This window comes from Carcharhinus amblyrhynchos, chromosome 12 (assembly GCF_965287045.1).
Source record: "Carcharhinus amblyrhynchos chromosome 12, sCarAmb.v2.hapA, whole genome shotgun sequence".
Classification (NCBI taxonomy): Eukaryota; Metazoa; Chordata; class Chondrichthyes; order Carcharhiniformes; family Carcharhinidae; genus Carcharhinus; species Carcharhinus amblyrhynchos.
The window spans coordinates 49,215,444-49,234,162 of NC_137335.1; the positions used below are offsets into that span (position 1 = coordinate 49,215,444).

Genomic DNA, 18,719 nt, shown 5'->3' on the forward strand with positions numbered 1-18,719 from the left:
GGGCAGAACGGAAGTTAAAATTAAGCAACTCTACTTGCTGCTCTATAAAGCTCCACAGCAGGTTTAACCCTACTGTTTTTCCTGATGGCTAATGATGCCCATTTGACTTAGGCAGGAGCCACATATGCTCCTCATTCACCAAAAGTTATTTAGGAAAAAGCAAAACCTTAAAAGATAAGTATCAAACTTATACCTCTCACCCTCTACTATGAAACATCTCCAGTTGCTGACTCGATCTTCACCAACCAGTTCTTTACATTTGTTTTGGACAGTTTGGAATTATAAAGTAAGAAATCCTTGCCACGGCTGCAGGGCATATGTGAGACCTCCCTTAGAGTATTATACATTTTTGGCCTCCTTACTTTAGGAGAGATATACTTACATTGGAAGCGGTTCAGTGAAGGTTCACTTGGCTGATTCCTGGGATGAAAGAGTTGTCTTATGGAGCAATGCTTGAGCAGGTTAGACTTAGATTTACTGAAGTTTAGAAGAATGAGAGATAATTGTATTGAAACAATAAGATTCTGAGAAGGCTTGACAGGAGGTGTTGATCTGTTCCGTGCTTGGGAATGTCAAACTAGGAGGTGTACTTTTTAAAAAAAAGTCCCCCCTTTCAGCAAGAGATGAGAATGAATTTCTTCTGAAAGTCAGTGGTCTGTGGAATTCTCTTCTCCAGAGAGCAGTGCAGGTTGGATCATACATGATGTTCAGGGTTAAGTTCAATTTTTGATCCACAAGAGAATTGAGGGTTATGGAGGATAGGCAAGAAAATGGAGTTGAACTTACAGTCAGGTCAGCCATGACCTTATTGAATGGTGGGGAGGCTGAGTGGACTACTTCTGCTCCTGTTTCTTAGGATCTTATGGTTGTCTGTTGTTGCTTGACCAGTGGGATGTAAACTAGGCCCTGAAGCTCTTCTCTGCAAGTTCTCTGAGACTCCAAGCTCAGTGACCTCTGCCTCATACCAGCTTCCCACTCTGGAATTAAAATACCTCTTATTTCCATTGGCATAAGAGAAGACTAAGAAAAAAATAAATTGTTTTAATTTATGAAGTTTTTGATGAATGAGTAAAGCCACATTATTTCACCTGGCTGAGAGATCGGCGATGAAGAATTGTGACCAAAAGTGAGGAAGGAGATGAGGGAAAATATCTTTACTGTTTCTGGACTGTGAATCGCTTTGCCACAGGAAGCAAGTGAGGCAGAAAACATTACTCTTCAGAAAAAATGGATAGAAATTGGAAGCACGCAAAGGCGTTAGAGTTTGACCCTGAGCCAACAGAGCGTTGCTGAGCATTCTCCTCTTGTATTATAAACCTCCTTACTCCTAAGATTCAAAGATCCTTTGCTCAGAAGGTCATGATCGTGCACACTGTTTAAGTATTCTTTAGGTATTTAACAATCTCAATCTGTTTTTGTCATATTTCAAATACATTATTGTTGAAATACTGCATGAATTGCAAACATAAATTGGGTCATCAAAACCAATGTTGAACATTATTTTGGAAAAGGAATACAAGTGTTTAACTTCAAATTCCATAAAGGTTTATATAAATTATTTACAAAAAGGCTAATTAAAATCAGTCTTTTTTATATGTCTTTTTTATATGTCAATTTATTGTTTCCTTGGAAACTTTTTATAGTATAGAATAATGTTTTCCATCAATCGTTTCTTTAGGTTTATATATGAGACTGATCACTTTAATGGAGTTGCAGAACTGCTGGAGATACTGGGAAGGTAAGTTGCATTTTTAGTTTAATTACAAACTGATAATTTAGGGTTGTCTGCTTTCAGGTTAAGGTCATCCAATTAAGACTGTCGCTGATCTCTGTTTTATCTCCAGTTATTGACTTGTGTAAATAAAAATCAGGAATTAATATTTATTTGCAGCCTCGTGTTGTCAGGACATCCCATTCACTGCAATGCATTGTGTTAGCAATTCAGTTACTGTTATTTGGTAAATAAGGTTTATTGATGGTGTTGACTGAGGAAGAAAAATTGACCAGGATACCAGGGCACTCCTGTTCTTTGATCTTTCGTCACATGTTCTTTCAAGTCCATCTGAGCAGGGAGAAGAGGCCTTTATTAAACATTTAATCTGGCAATATTACACTGAATTGTTAACTTAGATTGAGTTCAAATCTTGAAATGTGACTTGAGTGGATAAGCTGAGTCAAGTTCTAGTAACTGAATCCAGGCTAATACTATTCGTGTGATTTATTATTCACTTCTGCAACATCACTTTTTGCTATTGCGTCTCTGCTACTCCAGCCTAAATCAATCTCTACATCTTCACTGAGACTTCAGGTCTCGATGACATGAAAGTCAAATGCTCCTTTGCTAATGTCCCTGGCTCCAGGGTAATTCAAGCTCCTTGCTCTAAAATACGTTCCTCTTGTCCATCAACCTAATCCTTGCTTCCTATATTCATTGCATATTGCTAACGCATTAATTTCAACATCTTTGACCCTGATATTTACTTGACTTGGCCAATATGGGCTGGAAGTTAAAATGGAATTTGGGAAGGACAGGAATCTCTCACAAATTTATGCTTGAACTCGGTAGGAAACTTGTCTGAAATGTCAACCTGCTACAGCAGGTCTTACGGTATGAGCAGTAGTTGTGGCTTTGTTATGTAATCAGTGCTGCAGCACAATATTAACTCAACAATTTGTATTTATATAGTGCCTTGAAAATAGTGGAATTTCACAAGGTACTGCATTGTGGCATAAGCAGACACAGAAATTGACACCAAGCCAATTAGACAACACCAGTACAGGTGGCAAAAACATAGTCAAAGTGGTCGGTTTTAAAAGAGTGTCTTTTTGAGAGAGAAGTGTAAAGATTTAGGGAGGAAATTCACAAATTTGGGACCTAGACAGCTGAAAGTATGGTGATCAATACTCGGACAAAGGAAAATGAAAATGCACAAAAGGCTCAAGTTGGACAGAAGTTCTCAGTGTCGTAGGGCTCGAGAAAGTTAGAGACAGGGAAAGGTGAGGTCATGGAGGGATTTGAACTGAAGGATGAGACTTCTAAAATTGAGGCTTTGATTGGAAGACAATCTAGATCAGTGAACACAGGACAATGGGTGGACTCAGTGCAAGTTAAAACACAGTTAGCAAAGTTTTAGATGAGAAGTTGTTTACGTGGGGTACAAGCAGGAGAACATTGGAATAATCAAGTCCAGAGATAACTAAAGCGTTGCTGAGGGTTTCAGCTGCAGATAGGCTGAGTGAAGCGAAGATGGGAGATATTGTAAAGATGGAAGTATATTTCATTTGAGTTATTATTGTCACATGTATTAGTATACAGTGAAAAATATTGCTTCTTGTGTGCTATGCAGACAAAGCATACTGTATATCGGGAAAGAAAGGAGAGCTTGCAGAATGAAATATTACAGTTATAGCAAGGGTGTAGAAAAGATCAACTTAATACAAGGTAGGTCTATTCAAAATTCTGATGGCAGCAGGGAAAAGCTTTTCAGTTTTTGAGTTGGTTGGTACGTGTCCTTAGACTTTTGTATCTTTTTCCCTCATGGAAGAAGTTGGAAGAGAGTATGGCCCAGAATGCGTTGGGTCCTTGATTATGCTGGCTGCTGTTCGGAGGCAAGCGGGAAGTGTAGACAGTGTCAGTGGATGGGAGGCTAGTTTGGGTAATGGACTGGGCTTTGTTCACAATCCTTTGTAATTTTTTGCGGTCTTAGACAGAGCAAGAGCCGTACCAAGCTGCGATATAACCAGAAAGAATGCTTTCTTTATTGTATCTGACGGAGTTAATGAGAGTTGTAGCCGACATGCCAAATTTCTTTAATCTCCTGAGAAAGTAGAGGTGTTGGTGGGCTTGCTTAACTAAAGCGTCAGCATGGAGGGCCCAGGACAGGTTGTTGGTGATTTGGACACCTAAAAACTAAGTTCTCGATCATTCCACTTCATCCCCAATGATGAAGACGGGCATGTTCTCCACTACACTTCCTGAAGTCGATGACTGTCTCCTTCATTTTGTTGACATTGAGGGAGTGATTATTGTCATTACACCAGTTCACCAGATTACCTCTTTATAGTGCTGTGCCTCATCATTGTTTGAGATGCGACCCATAATGGTGGTGTCATCAGCAAACTTGAAAATCAAATTCCCAGGGAACTTGGCCAGTCAGAGGTGTATAAGGAGTTTAGTAAGGGGCTGAGGACACAACCTTGCAGAGCACTGGTGTTGATGATGAACATGGAGGAGGAGGTGTTGCCTATCTGCAATCTGTGGGTTAGGAAGTCTAGGATCCAGTTTGAGGGAGGAGCTGAGTCCCAAGCCATGATGTTTGGGTATGAGTCTGATAGGAATAATAGTGTTGAAGGCTGGGCTGAGCTGTTCCAGGGTTGAGTTTAGGGCCAGGGCGATGGTGTCTGCTGTGGACCTGTTGCAATTACAGGCGAACTGTAGTGGATCCAGGCAGTCTGGGAGGCAGGAATTGATTTGTGCCATGACTAGCCTTTCGAAGCACTTCATAATGATGACTGTCAGAGCCCCCAGATGATTGTCATCAAGGCACTTTGCGTGGTTTTTCTTTGATACTGGGATAGTGGTCCTTGTCTTGAAGCAAGTAGGGACCTCAGATTGGTGTAAAGAGAGGTTGAAGATGTCTGGGAATACCTTCGCCAGCTGGTCCGCATAGGATCTGAGTGCTGGTCCGGACTTAGTGATGGAGAAAATGTGGGACTGGAAGCTCCAGTCCAGCTTCAATTACAGAGGCTGGAAATGGAATCCTCCATACTGTAGCCATAATGCTGAATCTCCTTGGCAGGCTTTCAATGCCTCGCATAACTGTTTGTGTAATGCTAGAAGTTTTCTATCCATGGCTAGGCTCTGACAGTCATCATCAGGGCCCTGCCCTGGCAAGGGGCTATCACTACTACCAGAGTCAACAGCTGTTTACTAGTGACACGTAGTATCCCATGTGGAGTTTGTCTGAGCTTGGATGGCATCTGGGGCAGCTGGAGTGCTTGATGGTGCATCCTCAAAATTATTGCCTTTCTTTAAAGTTCCTGATGTTTAGAAGATCCTAGAGGAAAGAGAAAAGGGAAAGGAGTTGCACATTTGCAGGTGATGGCCTTCATAATAGAACTAGAAATTGAGGAGCTTTTTGAGGTGATTGATGCAGGTGGTTTAAGTAATGTGCAGAGAGACTCTCTAGAATGCTGCCAGCTTCACTTTTCCTGTTGGGTTGTCGCTTTACCTTGGCCACTTACCTTGTACTTGGCATGCCTGAGGGCAAAGACGTGCACTGCTCCATGCCTCTAACTTCTTATTCTGAACTGCCTTGAGGAAAGAGGGTGAGAGTTGCTAAATTGAAGTTGAAAAGGTATGTGAAAATATAGGGGATTTGTGCTGTAAGTTAGAGAAGCAGTTATATGGATGAAGATGATTGAGATGTTGAATGTTATGGGGAGTGCATTAATGGTGGGAGGGGTTTGCTTTGAAAGTGATATAATGTAAAAAGAGGATGATACAAATGCATGGCTTAGAGTAAAAAGGAAAAGGTGATCATGCTTTTGTAATACATAAGATGTTACATTGTGCACTTGTGATTTGAAAGAAGGGTATTGTGTGTGGTTGGGGAGGGTTAGAGTTGCATTGTGATTTGCAGTAGTGGAAAAATTAAAGTGTAATCACTTATGCATCTCTTGGGAGGCTCTGCAGTCTTCTCCTAAATTGAAGGCAAGCCCTAGTGTGAGGCTGGATGCACTGACTCTTCAGCTATCTCCACCCATGTCTGCTTCATCCTGACCTTGCAACTTGCTGGGAAGTGTTTCTCCCTCTTGTTCACTTATTTCCATAGTTTAAAATATCTGGAAAGCAGCAGGAACCCATGGATTGACCTTTCTGTTCAATCGAAATGCCAGAAAGCATTTCTACCCACTTATAAAACCTTTTATAAAAAAATCTGGAATTAGGAATCTACTGCTGACCATGAAACCATTGTCGGAAAAATCCATGCATCAGGGAAGGAAATCTGCCTTCCTTACCTCATCTGGCCTACGTGTGACTCAGCCAAGCTATGTTGATGACTCTCAACTGCCATGGGGCAATTAGGGATGGGCAATAAATGCTGGCCAGCCAGTGATGCCCATGTCCAGGAATGAATAAAAAAGCAGAATTCTGCAAACAATAAAGCAGCACAATGACATGGTTGGCACTGCTGCCTCAGTGCCAAGGACCCGTGTCTCATTGGGTTTTCTCCGGGTGCCCTGGTTTCCTTCCACAGTCCAGAGATGTGCAATTAGGTGAATTGATGGTGCAAAATTGTCCCTTAGTGTCCAGAGTAATATAGATTAGGGGTTTAGCCATGGTACATTGTATGGGGTTACAGGGATTGGATCGGAAGGAGAGCTTTGATAATGATGCTGTTTTTGAGAATCAGTGCAGACTTGACGAGCTAAATGCCCACCTTCAGCACTGTAGAGATTCTGTGAATTGGCCTCGAGCTCAGTGGTCCGTGCAGATTTTTTTCTCTGCCCCAAAAGCACCCAGAGTTAAAATTGGAGCTTTTGTCTGCATTTTAACCTGAACTACAGCTTCATATTCTAAATTTCTTTGCATTCACATTCTTGGAAGATATTTGTTCCTTCAACATTGATTCTGTGCTAATCCACCTCTTGCTATGCTAACTAATCCATTGTCTTTTAACTGTTCTGCCCAGTATATTGGAACTCCTTCTTTAAATCCCTCCACTTCTTTGTCTATGAATTTCTTTTCAAACTTCTGTTTAACAAAACTTATTTCTCCTTGTCCTTGTTCTGATTTTCTGTTTTTATAAAACAATATGTTTCGTTGTATTCTTCCTCTTGAGTTCTCTGCCCAAAGACAGGCCCATGTTGCCATTACTGCAGGTTTCAAATCCACCCCAGTCAAAAAAGGATTGAACCTCATGCTGCTTGGTTCGGACTGATCCACGCCAGCCATTTAGTGGATGGATTGCAGGTTACCATGGTAACATACACTTTTGCATGGAGCAATAGATTGTGATGAATGGCTCGCTCTTTCTTTCTGTCACATGCCTGACCAGGAGTCTATCTTGTTTCTTACTGCCTATTATTGGTGTATGTTGGAAGGATGCATAAGTTGATATTTAAGCTGTTTGGCCACATTATGAACGCACTTTCCTTGACCATCAAGCCCTCAAGTGGGACTTGAACCTGTAGCTCCTGATTCAGAAACAGGGATGCTGCACTGTGCTCTGAGAACTCCTTTAATTGTATTAAAAGCGTGATATAAATGCATTGTGGTGATTGTTGATCTCATCCTGAATGCCAGAATTAATTGAGGCATCTTGATTATGCTCTAGAATTTATCCCTGCATTCTAAGCTGAATTTATTCACAAATTGTATTTGTATAACATCTTTAAGGTAATAGAATGGTAAAAAAAAATGAATTTAGCCTGGGCTTCCAGATAGCACATCAGATGTGCTTAGTGAATAGCTGGAACCATACAAATCAAAATGTTATGTGGAAGAGTGATATCAAATTCATTAAAGGTGGGAAAATCACTGTTGCGCTTTAAAAATTTAATTTCTGCTAATTATAAATTCTTAAAATTTATCAGAATTTATTAGTTTTAATGTTAAAATTTAAATATTTGTTTTATTTTTCAAGTATTGTTTGTTATTCCTGCAGCTCAAGTTTACAAAGTTCTGTCTAACAACATATTTTTCACATCAGAGCTGTTATTGACTTTTCGCTCTAGGGAACTATATCAGCTACTTTTTGGGGCATCTGCTGGATAGCGTTTGCTGGTTTTCTAGATTGCCCGTTAAGCAATTACCTTAAATGACAAAGTTTTCTTGCACATTGCAAAAGAAGGCTAACTCCCTAATCATTGTTTGAAACCAGTAACACATTTCCAACCCAAAGGGAATTGAATGAATATAATGCATTAAGATAATAAATGTTACAGTAGATAGCATTGTATTCTTAAATAATTTGGTCTTCTGTATGAAAAAGGATAATTTCCCATTTTTACAATGATGGTAAATTACTAACGTCTGTATTTGTTTTTCAGTATTATTAATGGGTTTGCGTTACCATTGAAAGCAGAACATAAACAATTTCTTATGAAGGTGCTCATTCCCCTTCACACAGCTAAAGGCTTAGCTCTATTTCATGCACAGGTAGGCTATTATTTCCTCATGTTGGCATGGGTTAAATTTATTTTTGATTTGGTACTAAAAGTACTCTGGTTTTCCATTTTGATGTACTTTCTCCTCTGTCATCCAAACTTTCTGTAAAAATGGTACACTGCATCATAGGAACTGGATCTAATGTCTGCTAAAGCAGGTCTGGCATATCAATATTTATATTTTTTGTATTGGTCCAGCATTTGCAGAAATTTTAGATGCAGTATGTTCAGATGCCTGGGTTATAGTCATTAAAATTATCTGTTTTATGAGGTAATTTGAGAATTTTTGAATAGGCTATTGAAGCTAATATATCATAAATTATAGCATTCAACATGGAATATCCAAATATTTCTACATATTTTTAAAAAGTAGCTCATTTGACAACTTTAGTGGCTGGATTGATACTTGAATCTATTTCATTTATTGAGGCTTGACAAAATAAGCAATAACGTAAATTTTGGAAATAAAAACTGAAAACTGGCGCTACCAAGCGAATAAGCCTAATCTAAATGGGGAAGGTAGACAGGATAACCAAAAATATGGAACTGGGATGAGCATATGTAATCAATTTATGGCAACTTTTGGGATATTATTTTTAATTGCTAGTACATATTTTTGGGATATTGCACACCCCTGTCAAAAATGGCCCTGTCTTTTAAGTATATCTGTCGCAGGTTGTATTTAATACAATTCTTCCTAAACTTATTTCTGATGACCATATTTTAATATCTCAGACTCCGTGTGAGCCCCGAGTGAAAATTGTGTATGAGGGTTACTGCGATTGGAGAGTGTTGAGCCAGGAGATAGGGTGATTAAAACTGCAAGTTTTGCCCTGAATTACAGCATATGGTTTTGTCAGCAGTCGGGCTTCGGGAAACACAGCTAAGCCACGCTCATCAACACTGGTGGCATCGTGGTTAGTGTTACTGCCTCACAGCACTAGGGACTCGGGTTCAATTCCAACCTTGGGCGACTGTCAATGTGGAGTTTGCACACTCTCCCTGTGTCTGTGTAGGTTTCCTCCCACAGTCCAAAGGTGTGCAGGTTAGGTGGATTGGCCATGCTAAATAGTCCCTTATTGTCCAGAGATGTGGATGTTAAGTAGATTAGCTATGGTAAACACGTGAGGTTATAGGAAGGGGAGGGTCTGGGTGGGATTCTGTTCTGGAGTCAGTGCAGACTTGATGGGCTGAATGGCCCTTTGTGCACTGTATGGATTCTGTGTGCAGAGAAAAAGCAAACATTTAAAGTGGCCTCACAGCTGTCAAAACTCAGAATAAGCTGCATGGCTGCCATTGTTGCTTCAGAACTTGTGACTCCAAAAGTGAGTCCCACAGTTTGGAAACCCTTGGAAATACTGGCAACTGAATGAAAGTGAGTTCTTCTCATGCACAAGAATACAATGTTTTTGAATTCCTACCCAGTAGGTAATAAAATTTTCAAAATTGAAGAAGAGGTCACTAACATGGGTGGGTGAGGCGTGTCAATGGCTGTTATCAATCTTAAACTCTACAAGACAGTTGGTCAGGTTCTGCACAAGAGATTATTAAATAAAAGCACAAAGAATGCCCTTATGACTTAGTTACTAATTAATTTGAAAGTAGGACATACAATAAGGATAATGGGACTGTTCTCCATTTGGTAGTGACATATGTCATTCCCCAGGCATCGGTATGGTATCAGCTTTTATGCGTATACAAATTATTTGGAAGAAAGAATTGAGAGTTATATGTTTCTTATTGTCACCTGCAAACTTGAAGCACTGGAGGTTATTTGGATGGAAATTAGTTACAAAGGCTGAATGACATTGGCTAACTGCATTAACAAAAATTTGGCATTCCATGTGATCAAATTTAAGATTATTCACTTTGAATCAGAAAAAGACAAATCAGTATTTTCTGAATGTAAATAGGAGCGATGAAGGACCAAAGGGATTTTGGGGTCATGTGCATAGAACACGAAAAGCCAGTGCACAGGTATAAAAGGTAATCAAAAAGGCTACTGTGATTTGGACCTTTACCTTAAGGGGCTTGAAGTGCAGAAGCAGGGAAGTGCTGCTTTGGCTATAAAGCACCTTTTACCCCTTCTTTCTCACCCCCCCCCCCCCCCCCCCTCCCCATTGCCCCTGATGCTTCTCCCACTCTCTTTCCCTCCTCCTGACCCCTCCAATTCTTTCCATTTTCCCTTTTCCTCTTCCCTTCCATCCTCCCCTGCCCCATCTCCTCACTACCATGCTCACACCACCACTCCAATCTCTCTTGGCTACTCAACTCTATCACTGCTTCTTGGCTCTCCTCACTGCCATCTTTTGGCTCACTCCCCCTCTCTGCCTCCTAATGTTTCCTGATCTCTCCCTCCTCGTGATCCCTCTCTCTGCCTCCTAATGTTACACTATCCCTTCCAGAATGCCTGTCCATGGTTCCTCCCTGCACTTCTACTTTGTTTTCTTTTTCTCTCTACTCCTTGCTCACTTCTGCGCTCTCCCATCTCCTCCATCCCTTCCTGGTTAAGTTACCCAGTAAAATAAAATTTGTCCATTAGCAGTTCTTTTCATTTATTCACTGAAAACATTTCTTTTCTGAGTGATAGCTGAAGTTTCCATTGGAATATTTGTATAGAAATGTAAGAATCTAAAGCAACTTTTGAAGCTTTTTGATTGCTGCTCATGCAAATTAATATTACAAGTATATCAGTTGGAATACCTGCTAATAGTGCTTTACGTGCTTTAAGTATGTGTTATCTGACCATGAGAATTGTTTTAGTGGACTGCAAATATAAAAGAGCTTGAACGCTAATTAGTAGTGGTCTCCAATTGTCTGAAAGCAACCATGGGCAATTATAAGCCTCATTGGGTCATAACCTCCTAGCTCCCTAACGTTGGATTTGGGGGAGATACCCGAAAGGTGCACTGATGAACCTGATGGCAAGCTGGATAGCCTGGACCTTGCCTGGCTTGAGTCAGAAGGTTGGGTGAGACCAGATCACAAGAAAAATCCCATAAGGATTTAGACATGGAGTGGCAACCTGACATTGATTGCCACTCTGAGGAAGTTGTAGCCCATTATCTTGGCTTCCCGTACAGGTTTGATCCACCCTCACCAATGCTCCCAACCTGATTTCTTGTGCTGTACTATTATTTGAGTTACCCTGTATCCAGTTTTGTTTTTAACCTAATTTCAGGCAGCTTATTGTACAATTGTTTTAAGGGGGAGGGTAGTTTCAGTAGATACTCACCTAATTCATTTACATTTGTCTAATTCTGCTTTTGGGCCACTAGTCACAGCCTCCAAAATTGCCATCTTTTGTTTCTTATTTGTGGGTTGGCGTTGAGCCTTTTGTCAGTACTTGCCCCCCTGTCTCTTCACAATCACTGAATTAACACTCGGGTTGTTTTATGCTTCCCAGTGTCATGACTTGGTACTTACTGATTGGGCCTTGTATTCGCTCACCCTGATTTAGAACATAGAACATTACAGCGCGGAACAGGCCCTTCGGCCCACAATGTTGCGCCGACCAGTCTTATTTTTAAAAAAAAACATTGACCCACTAATCTAAACCAATCCCTTTTCGTCCATAAACCTATCCACCAATCTCTTAAACGCCCCCAAACTAGGCGCATTTACAACTGCAGCAGGCAGGGCATTCCAGTCCCTCACCACCCTCTGGGTAAAGAACCTGCCCCTGACATCCGTCCTATAACTACCCCCCCTTAATTTAAAGCCATGCCCCCTCGTGCTAGCTTTCTCCATCCGAGGAAACAGGCTATCACCATCCACCCTATCTAAACCTCTAATCATCTTATATGTTTCTATAAGATCCCCTCTTAGCCGCCTTCTTTCCAGTGAAAACAACCCCAAATCCCTCAGTCTCTCCTCATAGGACCTCCCCTGCATACATTTCTTCATGAACATTTAAAATTATTATACCATACAAATAACACTATAATTGTCTTGGTAAATTAACCACCAGTTTCACCTCTATTCTTAAACAAGCTTTTAATTTTCTAACTTCATTCATGACATTGAGAATTTCACAGCATTTTCCCAATGGTATGCTTAGAGTAATTATGCAGATATATTGAAGTAGCTAATTTTAAACAAGAACTTAATTACTTTTTAAACTTCATTTTCCATTTCAATGAAAGTTGGACCATGAACTCTACCATGCAGGAACCATATGCATTATTATAAAGATGTTAAAGTGATGCTCTCCAACTCTTAGTGAAAATACAATGCGAATCTACTCATGATTGTTCTGTCATTTTATATGTGGATTCTCAAAGTAATGAGTATTTCCAGATTGCATCTCAGAAAGTCAATGAAGGGTTTATGAATCTGTTTATGTTTTACATTAATTTTAGAGTGCTGTTTCAAAATAGTAATTTGGTGAAATACGATGCAATCAGATAGTTACACTCAGAACATTTTTGGTGAAAATGTAATTGTTTTGATAGATTCAATTTATCTGCCCATGTGGCATTGAATACATAACACACAACTGGCCTTAATTGCCACTGAATTGGTCACGGAAGGCTAGCATGAGAAATTAGAAATGATACAACGAGGCTGCACAATAATCTTATCCTGAAATATTTATTCCACTGAATCACAGGCACATTTATCTAATTGAAAATTTTAATTTAAATTTTAAATAAAGTGATGGGGAGTGATGTGACTAACATGTAAAATAACAACCCAGATTTTGCTGTCAAAATGACCATGAGGCTCACAGCACTCAGCAGTTTTGAAGTGTAAATCAGACAACAACCTCCAACAACTACACGTGGCCAGTTAAATGCAGAAATTGAGAAGCTGTTGTCCAACTTACCTTTCTCTTCCAGAAGTCGTGACATTTAAACGCATGAAATGAAGTTAAGGTTTTACCCTTTTGATCTATATGCACACATCCACCAAATGAATTTGCCAATTATGTCGAGGTTTGTTCATTTTAGCGCAAGTAAAATTTTAACAGTGTAATAAATCTTAATCCTGCCAAACTGGTACTGAAAATCATTCCTCCTGATTTTAGTTATTCTTAATAAATATTTTTATAAATAGTGATTTTCTTCTCTCTCTCAATTTCATCTTTCCCTCTCTTTATTTCGTTTTCTGTACTTGATTTGACATTGAATTATATTCCAACTGACACTTCCTGGTTCATACACTGCATAAAGCTTTCAATCTGATGGGTTAAGGCAATGCACATTCGCTTGCTCTGTTGATACAGGTCCTAGATCCTCTGTATAGAGTGGCGCATTATTTGATGCACTCAATTATAGTAACTTCCAGTTCAAAATCCCAATGAAAATCTGCAGGAAGTTGCAAGTGTAATGAATGAGTGCACTGTTTGCTCACTGTTGGGAGGAAAATGTGGTCACTTATTTTTTTGGAGCGTAACAAAGGACACACTTGTTTTTGTACAGTTTCAATATACTTCATGTTCAATAAATCTGTTTTGAAGTTAATCATATCATTAACTTCATAGTTAATTAGTTTATAACAATTTAGAGGAAGCCCTGCATTGATGAAGTTCAGTGGCTGAAATTAAAAAAAAACTTTGTAGCCTTTTCCTGAAATGCTTAGTTAAAAATGAGTTGTCTCAGACTGGCTGGATGATAATGTATATATGTATTTTTAAACACACAATGATATGACATCCATGTAGTATTGATTGAAAACAAGAGCTTGGTTGAGAGGCCTATCAAGTGATTGCTTTGATTTGTGTGGACCAGATGAACATCCATTTCAATTCCACCAGTTGCTGCAGGGAATCATGTAACCGTTCTTTCTTGTCTTCTAGTTAGCTTATTGTGTGGTACAGTTCTTGGAAAAAGATGCAACTCTTACAGAACCGGTAAGTTTTCTCAGTTTATATTTAATAATTCTATTTTTGACATTTAAAATGGGCATAATTCTTTTGGGGTGGGAGATGAGTTTTCACCTACACTGTTCAAAAACTTCTGAATTCAAATATTTATTCTAATTACTTCTATTGTATGAACATAATTTTAAATTCTTCCTGCATGGACAAATTTTGAGTATGAAAGAGAACTGAATATCTAATATTTCTAGTATTTAGTATTTCTGATTTAAATTAAATTCACCTTCTTGAGATTAAAAAAAAGTCTTGCAAAGAAATCCACAAGCAGGAGAAGAACAAAATTAAAATTTGATACGGCCTCAAATCTTCATTCCAATTCTTTACCTGACTACAAGTCTCCTTTGAAATATTAGCTTCTGGTGAATTTAGTGCCTGTTAAATAAATTTTATTGCTGATAAATAAAACATTTTCCAATTTTAGATGCATGAAAGTTTTTTCCATTTTATCAGCATGTTGTGTCCCAACAATCACTAAAAATTGTGACCAACAGTGGCAAAAATGGATAGAGATCAGTAGTGATAGATTGCCAATAAGATTTAGTTGCGCATCTAAAACTTTTGCCTGAAAAAGGTGGCAATTTTGTTAAAAAATGTAACTGATCCAAAACTGATGCCATTTGAATATCCAATCTATTATCCTTTGATAATACTGGATGTCACTGATTTGCCAGTATGAATAGAATATTTAAAATTGTTGGGTGCAAAAGGCAAAATAATTTGTGATTTTTAAATGATGCATGACAAACCTTAATGTGCTGCTTTTTCATTTTGTCAAAGCTGCTTTTTGTCATCTTGTTGATTTTGTATCAACAGTTCTAGAAATACCTTCTGATCTGATTTCAAAGTAGAATCATTGAATTGTCTATGGAAACCATAAAAACAAAAGTATAGATGACATTTCTGCTCATGAAGACTATGTTTTTTTATTACCTTAATAATTTTTTATCTTGCTGCTCTAATGCCTACCATAAATTCACTTCTCGGGATTTGTTTGAGAGACTCTGTGACCAAGCTGTAATTCAACCTGGGGACAGTGGCAGAGTTGTGCTGTCTGATACAATCAGATCACAAATGAAACAATGCTTGTGGCTGTGAAGCTCATTTCAGACTTTGTTTCAAACCTCGCCATTATAACAAGCAGCTTTATACTGCTGCCTATTGGTCAATATCTTGGAGAGCCAGGAAAGCAGCCCTTCTAACAGTGCCAATCGCAGCATGCATCTCACCTGAATATTCAATTGCTGAACCAGTTCATTGTTTGGTTTTGTTTGTCGCTTGTTTTCCTTCAGGAAAATCAATAATGAGGTTGTAGCGTCTTTGAATATTTATGAAGACTATTAAGCTGCCATTTTACTTTGACTTATTTATTTATTAGTTACTAGTAGGCTTATATTAACACTGCAATGAAATTACTGTGAAAATCCCCTAGTCGCCACACTCCGACATCTGTTCGGGTACACTGAGTGGGAATTTAGCATGGCCAAATCACCTAGCCATTACTTCTTTTGGACTGTGGAGGAAGCTGGAGCACCTGAGGAAACCCATGCAGATATGGGGAGAATGTACAAATTCTGCACAGTGACCCAAGCTGGGAATTGATTCCTGGTCCCTGGTGCTGTAAGGCAGTAGTGCTAACCACTGTGCCACCTATATGCCTTTTCTGGTCATTACATTATTATCCAATGGTAAATCTAAACTGTACCTCAAGCTGTGAATAATTATGCAGATGATCTGACTTTCAAAATTATATGTTATCACATTACTTCTGAAAGGATTTGCACCAGTTGTAAATCCTTTTGAACTGAATTTCATCAGGATGTGAAAATCTAACCGTTAAATGTCAGTGTGGAACACTCAGGTCAGATATAGAACAGATTAGGTGCAGAATAAAAATCCCTTTCTAAGCTTGTATCTCAAACAAAAAAAGCTTTTATTCAAGATGGTGTGCTTTAACTTGCTGCCACCACTCAAAATCCTTTAAGATTTTCATTTTAGCTGCTTGTATTAAGTGTTTTGTTTTAATTATGTCCAAGGACTTAAGTTATAATGCATTACAATAGTTATGTTTTATGAAAGTTTTGATTTGACTTCATTATTATGTTGTAAGTCACAGAGGATTACACTTACAGATTTGTACTGACCATTACAATCTCTGAATGGGAGATAAGTTTCTTTCCTCTTTCAATCTGGCTTTACATTATTACTTACTCTTGCAATTTGGAAGTTCAATTTTTCAGAAGTGAACTGGTTGCATTTCTTCTTGGATCATGTTTAAACTGTGATTTTTTTAAAATGTATTTGAATTATTGGACAGTTGAGTAACTATGCTTAGTCTGTTGCTCTGTTTCACATAGATTTCAGGTCTGGAAAAATTCAAACCACTTATGAAGTTGCTGCAGAATTGAGAGGCCATGTAACATTTGAACATCTCCAGGATTTCAGCTTGCGTAGTTTAATCAAGAGAACATAGTACATAAAAGAGTACTTTTCTGCAGTTATTTAGTCATTGTATAAACCACTGAGGATCAAGGAGATAAAGGATAAGTTAGGCAAGGTAAGAGGAGGCGGAATGATGGGTAATAGATATGAGGTAATAATAATCTGAATTCCATCAGTGAGAAAAAGTAACAAATAGAGGTTCTTTTCTGTAGAAGTATTTAGCATATCGTATTCAACCTATTGTAGGGTTAAACTGATTCATGCTAACAACTTAAATGTGCTAGTATGGTTATTGTGTAATATATTTGAATTATTGCTTCAAATTGCTTCCAGCCCTATCAATATTTCATTCAAATGTTGTATAACTTAAAATTCACTCTCAAGACACAATGGGAGTTTTGAAAGACAAAATTTGTGCCAGTAATTGTGACATTAGGTATTTCCCATATTTTGAACAGACTTAGTGTCTCATTTGAAATGCTAGTCTTTAAAATGTTCTGATATCCTATTGATAAAGTTAATTATCTGGTGCTACAGAAGAGCAAGTAATTGAGAACATTGGTAGAAATAGAGTATCCATTACTAAGTTTAGGAATACGATTAACATTTACAAGGGGTAAGGTATTATCCTTCCATGGAGCCAGGCAGAAGCAATAGGTACGTTTTTCTGCACACTCATTACTCTGATGCAGTTGTACTATTCCAGTTCGTGGTATATTTGCCAGAGGAATGCCCATTCCCCTGTAGGGGATTGCACCATTTTTCCACTCTTTTTGTCTGCTGGTATATTCATCTCACCGTTCAATTTTGTACCATCATACGTTACTCTAAAACTGGTGGCTGTCAATGGAAGATTTGAGAGCAGCCCAATAAACATTGCCCAATTTTAAAAAATCTCTCTACCTGCAATAATACAGCTTGACTTGACCTCAGCACAGGTCGTAAGTGTACAACTTTTCCAAAACAATAAACAAAAATCCATTATTTTCAACAGTTTTCTGTAAGATAACTTATCTAAAGATCTGGCTTCATCTTTAAGATGATAGTTAGAGACAATAGCTCCTTTGGATGCACTTAAAGGCAGCCAGAGGTAATAAGTTCAGTTTTTTCCACCCTTGCTACTCTAACCAATTCTGATATTTGGATTTAATTGGAGTTTCTTTGCATAATGTAATGAAGGCAAGGATGGTCAGAAGATATCCGCAACAGTCTTGACTACCCAATACAGTATGTACTTGTCTGGATGAAGGCATGTTCACTTTCCTGTTGAAGAACATATTTTTCCATTCTTTTTTCCTGCTGCAGGTTCCTTTGGCTGTGCAGCTTCAAAAGGCAGCGTTCTCTTCAAATATGTTAGTTGCTGTTAAGGCCATGAGGGAATCTGAATGTAGACTTTGTTTCCTGGTTAATCAATCATTAGTCCAATTCTGATCTTATTGATTTTGGACAATGTAGAGCTGTGCACATAAGGGACTTCCAAGAAGGAGTCTGTATTACAGATGCTGTTCTGAACTCCTTGTTGTTAGGCAACTTAGCAAATGTGAATTATTTTGTCAAATTGAGAAGCTCCAAGTTAAATGAAATATGTATTGATTTTTTTGCAACTCTATATAAATATGTCCTTTTATAAGCCTGTATAATGGATCATGTCCTAGTCTGTATTGTCTGATATAATTGTTCTTCTGCAAACCGAAACATAGGACAACATAAGACTTATGACCATAATTTCCATTAAGTAAATTATGGAAATAAGGGTATTCTATTAAGAACATAAGAAATAGGAGCAGGAGTAGGCCATCTAGCCCTTCGAGCCTGCCCCGCCATTCAATAAGATCATGGCTGATCTGAAGTGGATCAGTTCCACTTTCCCGCTTTCTCCCCATAACCCTTAATTCCCCTGTCTATCAAAAACCTATCTACCCGTGACTTAAATATATTTAGCGAGGTAGCCTCCACCACTTCAATGGGCAGAGAATTGCAGAGATTCACCATGCTTTGAGTGAAGAAGTTCCTCCTCAACTCTGATCTAAACTGCACCCCCCCCTATCTTGAGGCTGTGTCCTCTAGTCCTGCTATCCTTTCTAAGTGAGAAGAGTCTCTCTAACTCAACCCTATCCATCCCCTTCATTATCTTATACGTCTCTAAGATCCCCCCTCATCCTTCTGAACTCCAACGAGTACAGACCTAGTCTATTTAGTCTCTCTTCATAGTCCAACCCCTTCATCT

At 38.7% G+C, this 18,719-nt stretch overlaps 1 protein-coding gene across 1 annotated transcript in view; it reads left to right on the forward strand.

Annotated features, from left to right (window-relative positions):
- Positions 1-18,719, forward strand: part of ppp2r5a (protein phosphatase 2, regulatory subunit B', alpha isoform) — a 151,505-nt gene that overhangs the window by 102,918 nt on the left and 29,868 nt on the right. Inside the window, exons 6-8 of the mRNA XM_080200492.1 lie at positions 1,679-1,738; positions 8,056-8,164; positions 13,973-14,026. Of these exons, the coding sequence (XP_080056618.1) occupies positions 1,679-1,738; positions 8,056-8,164; positions 13,973-14,026 (223 nt within the window). The remainder of the gene's footprint in view (positions 1-1,678; positions 1,739-8,055; positions 8,165-13,972; positions 14,027-18,719) is intronic.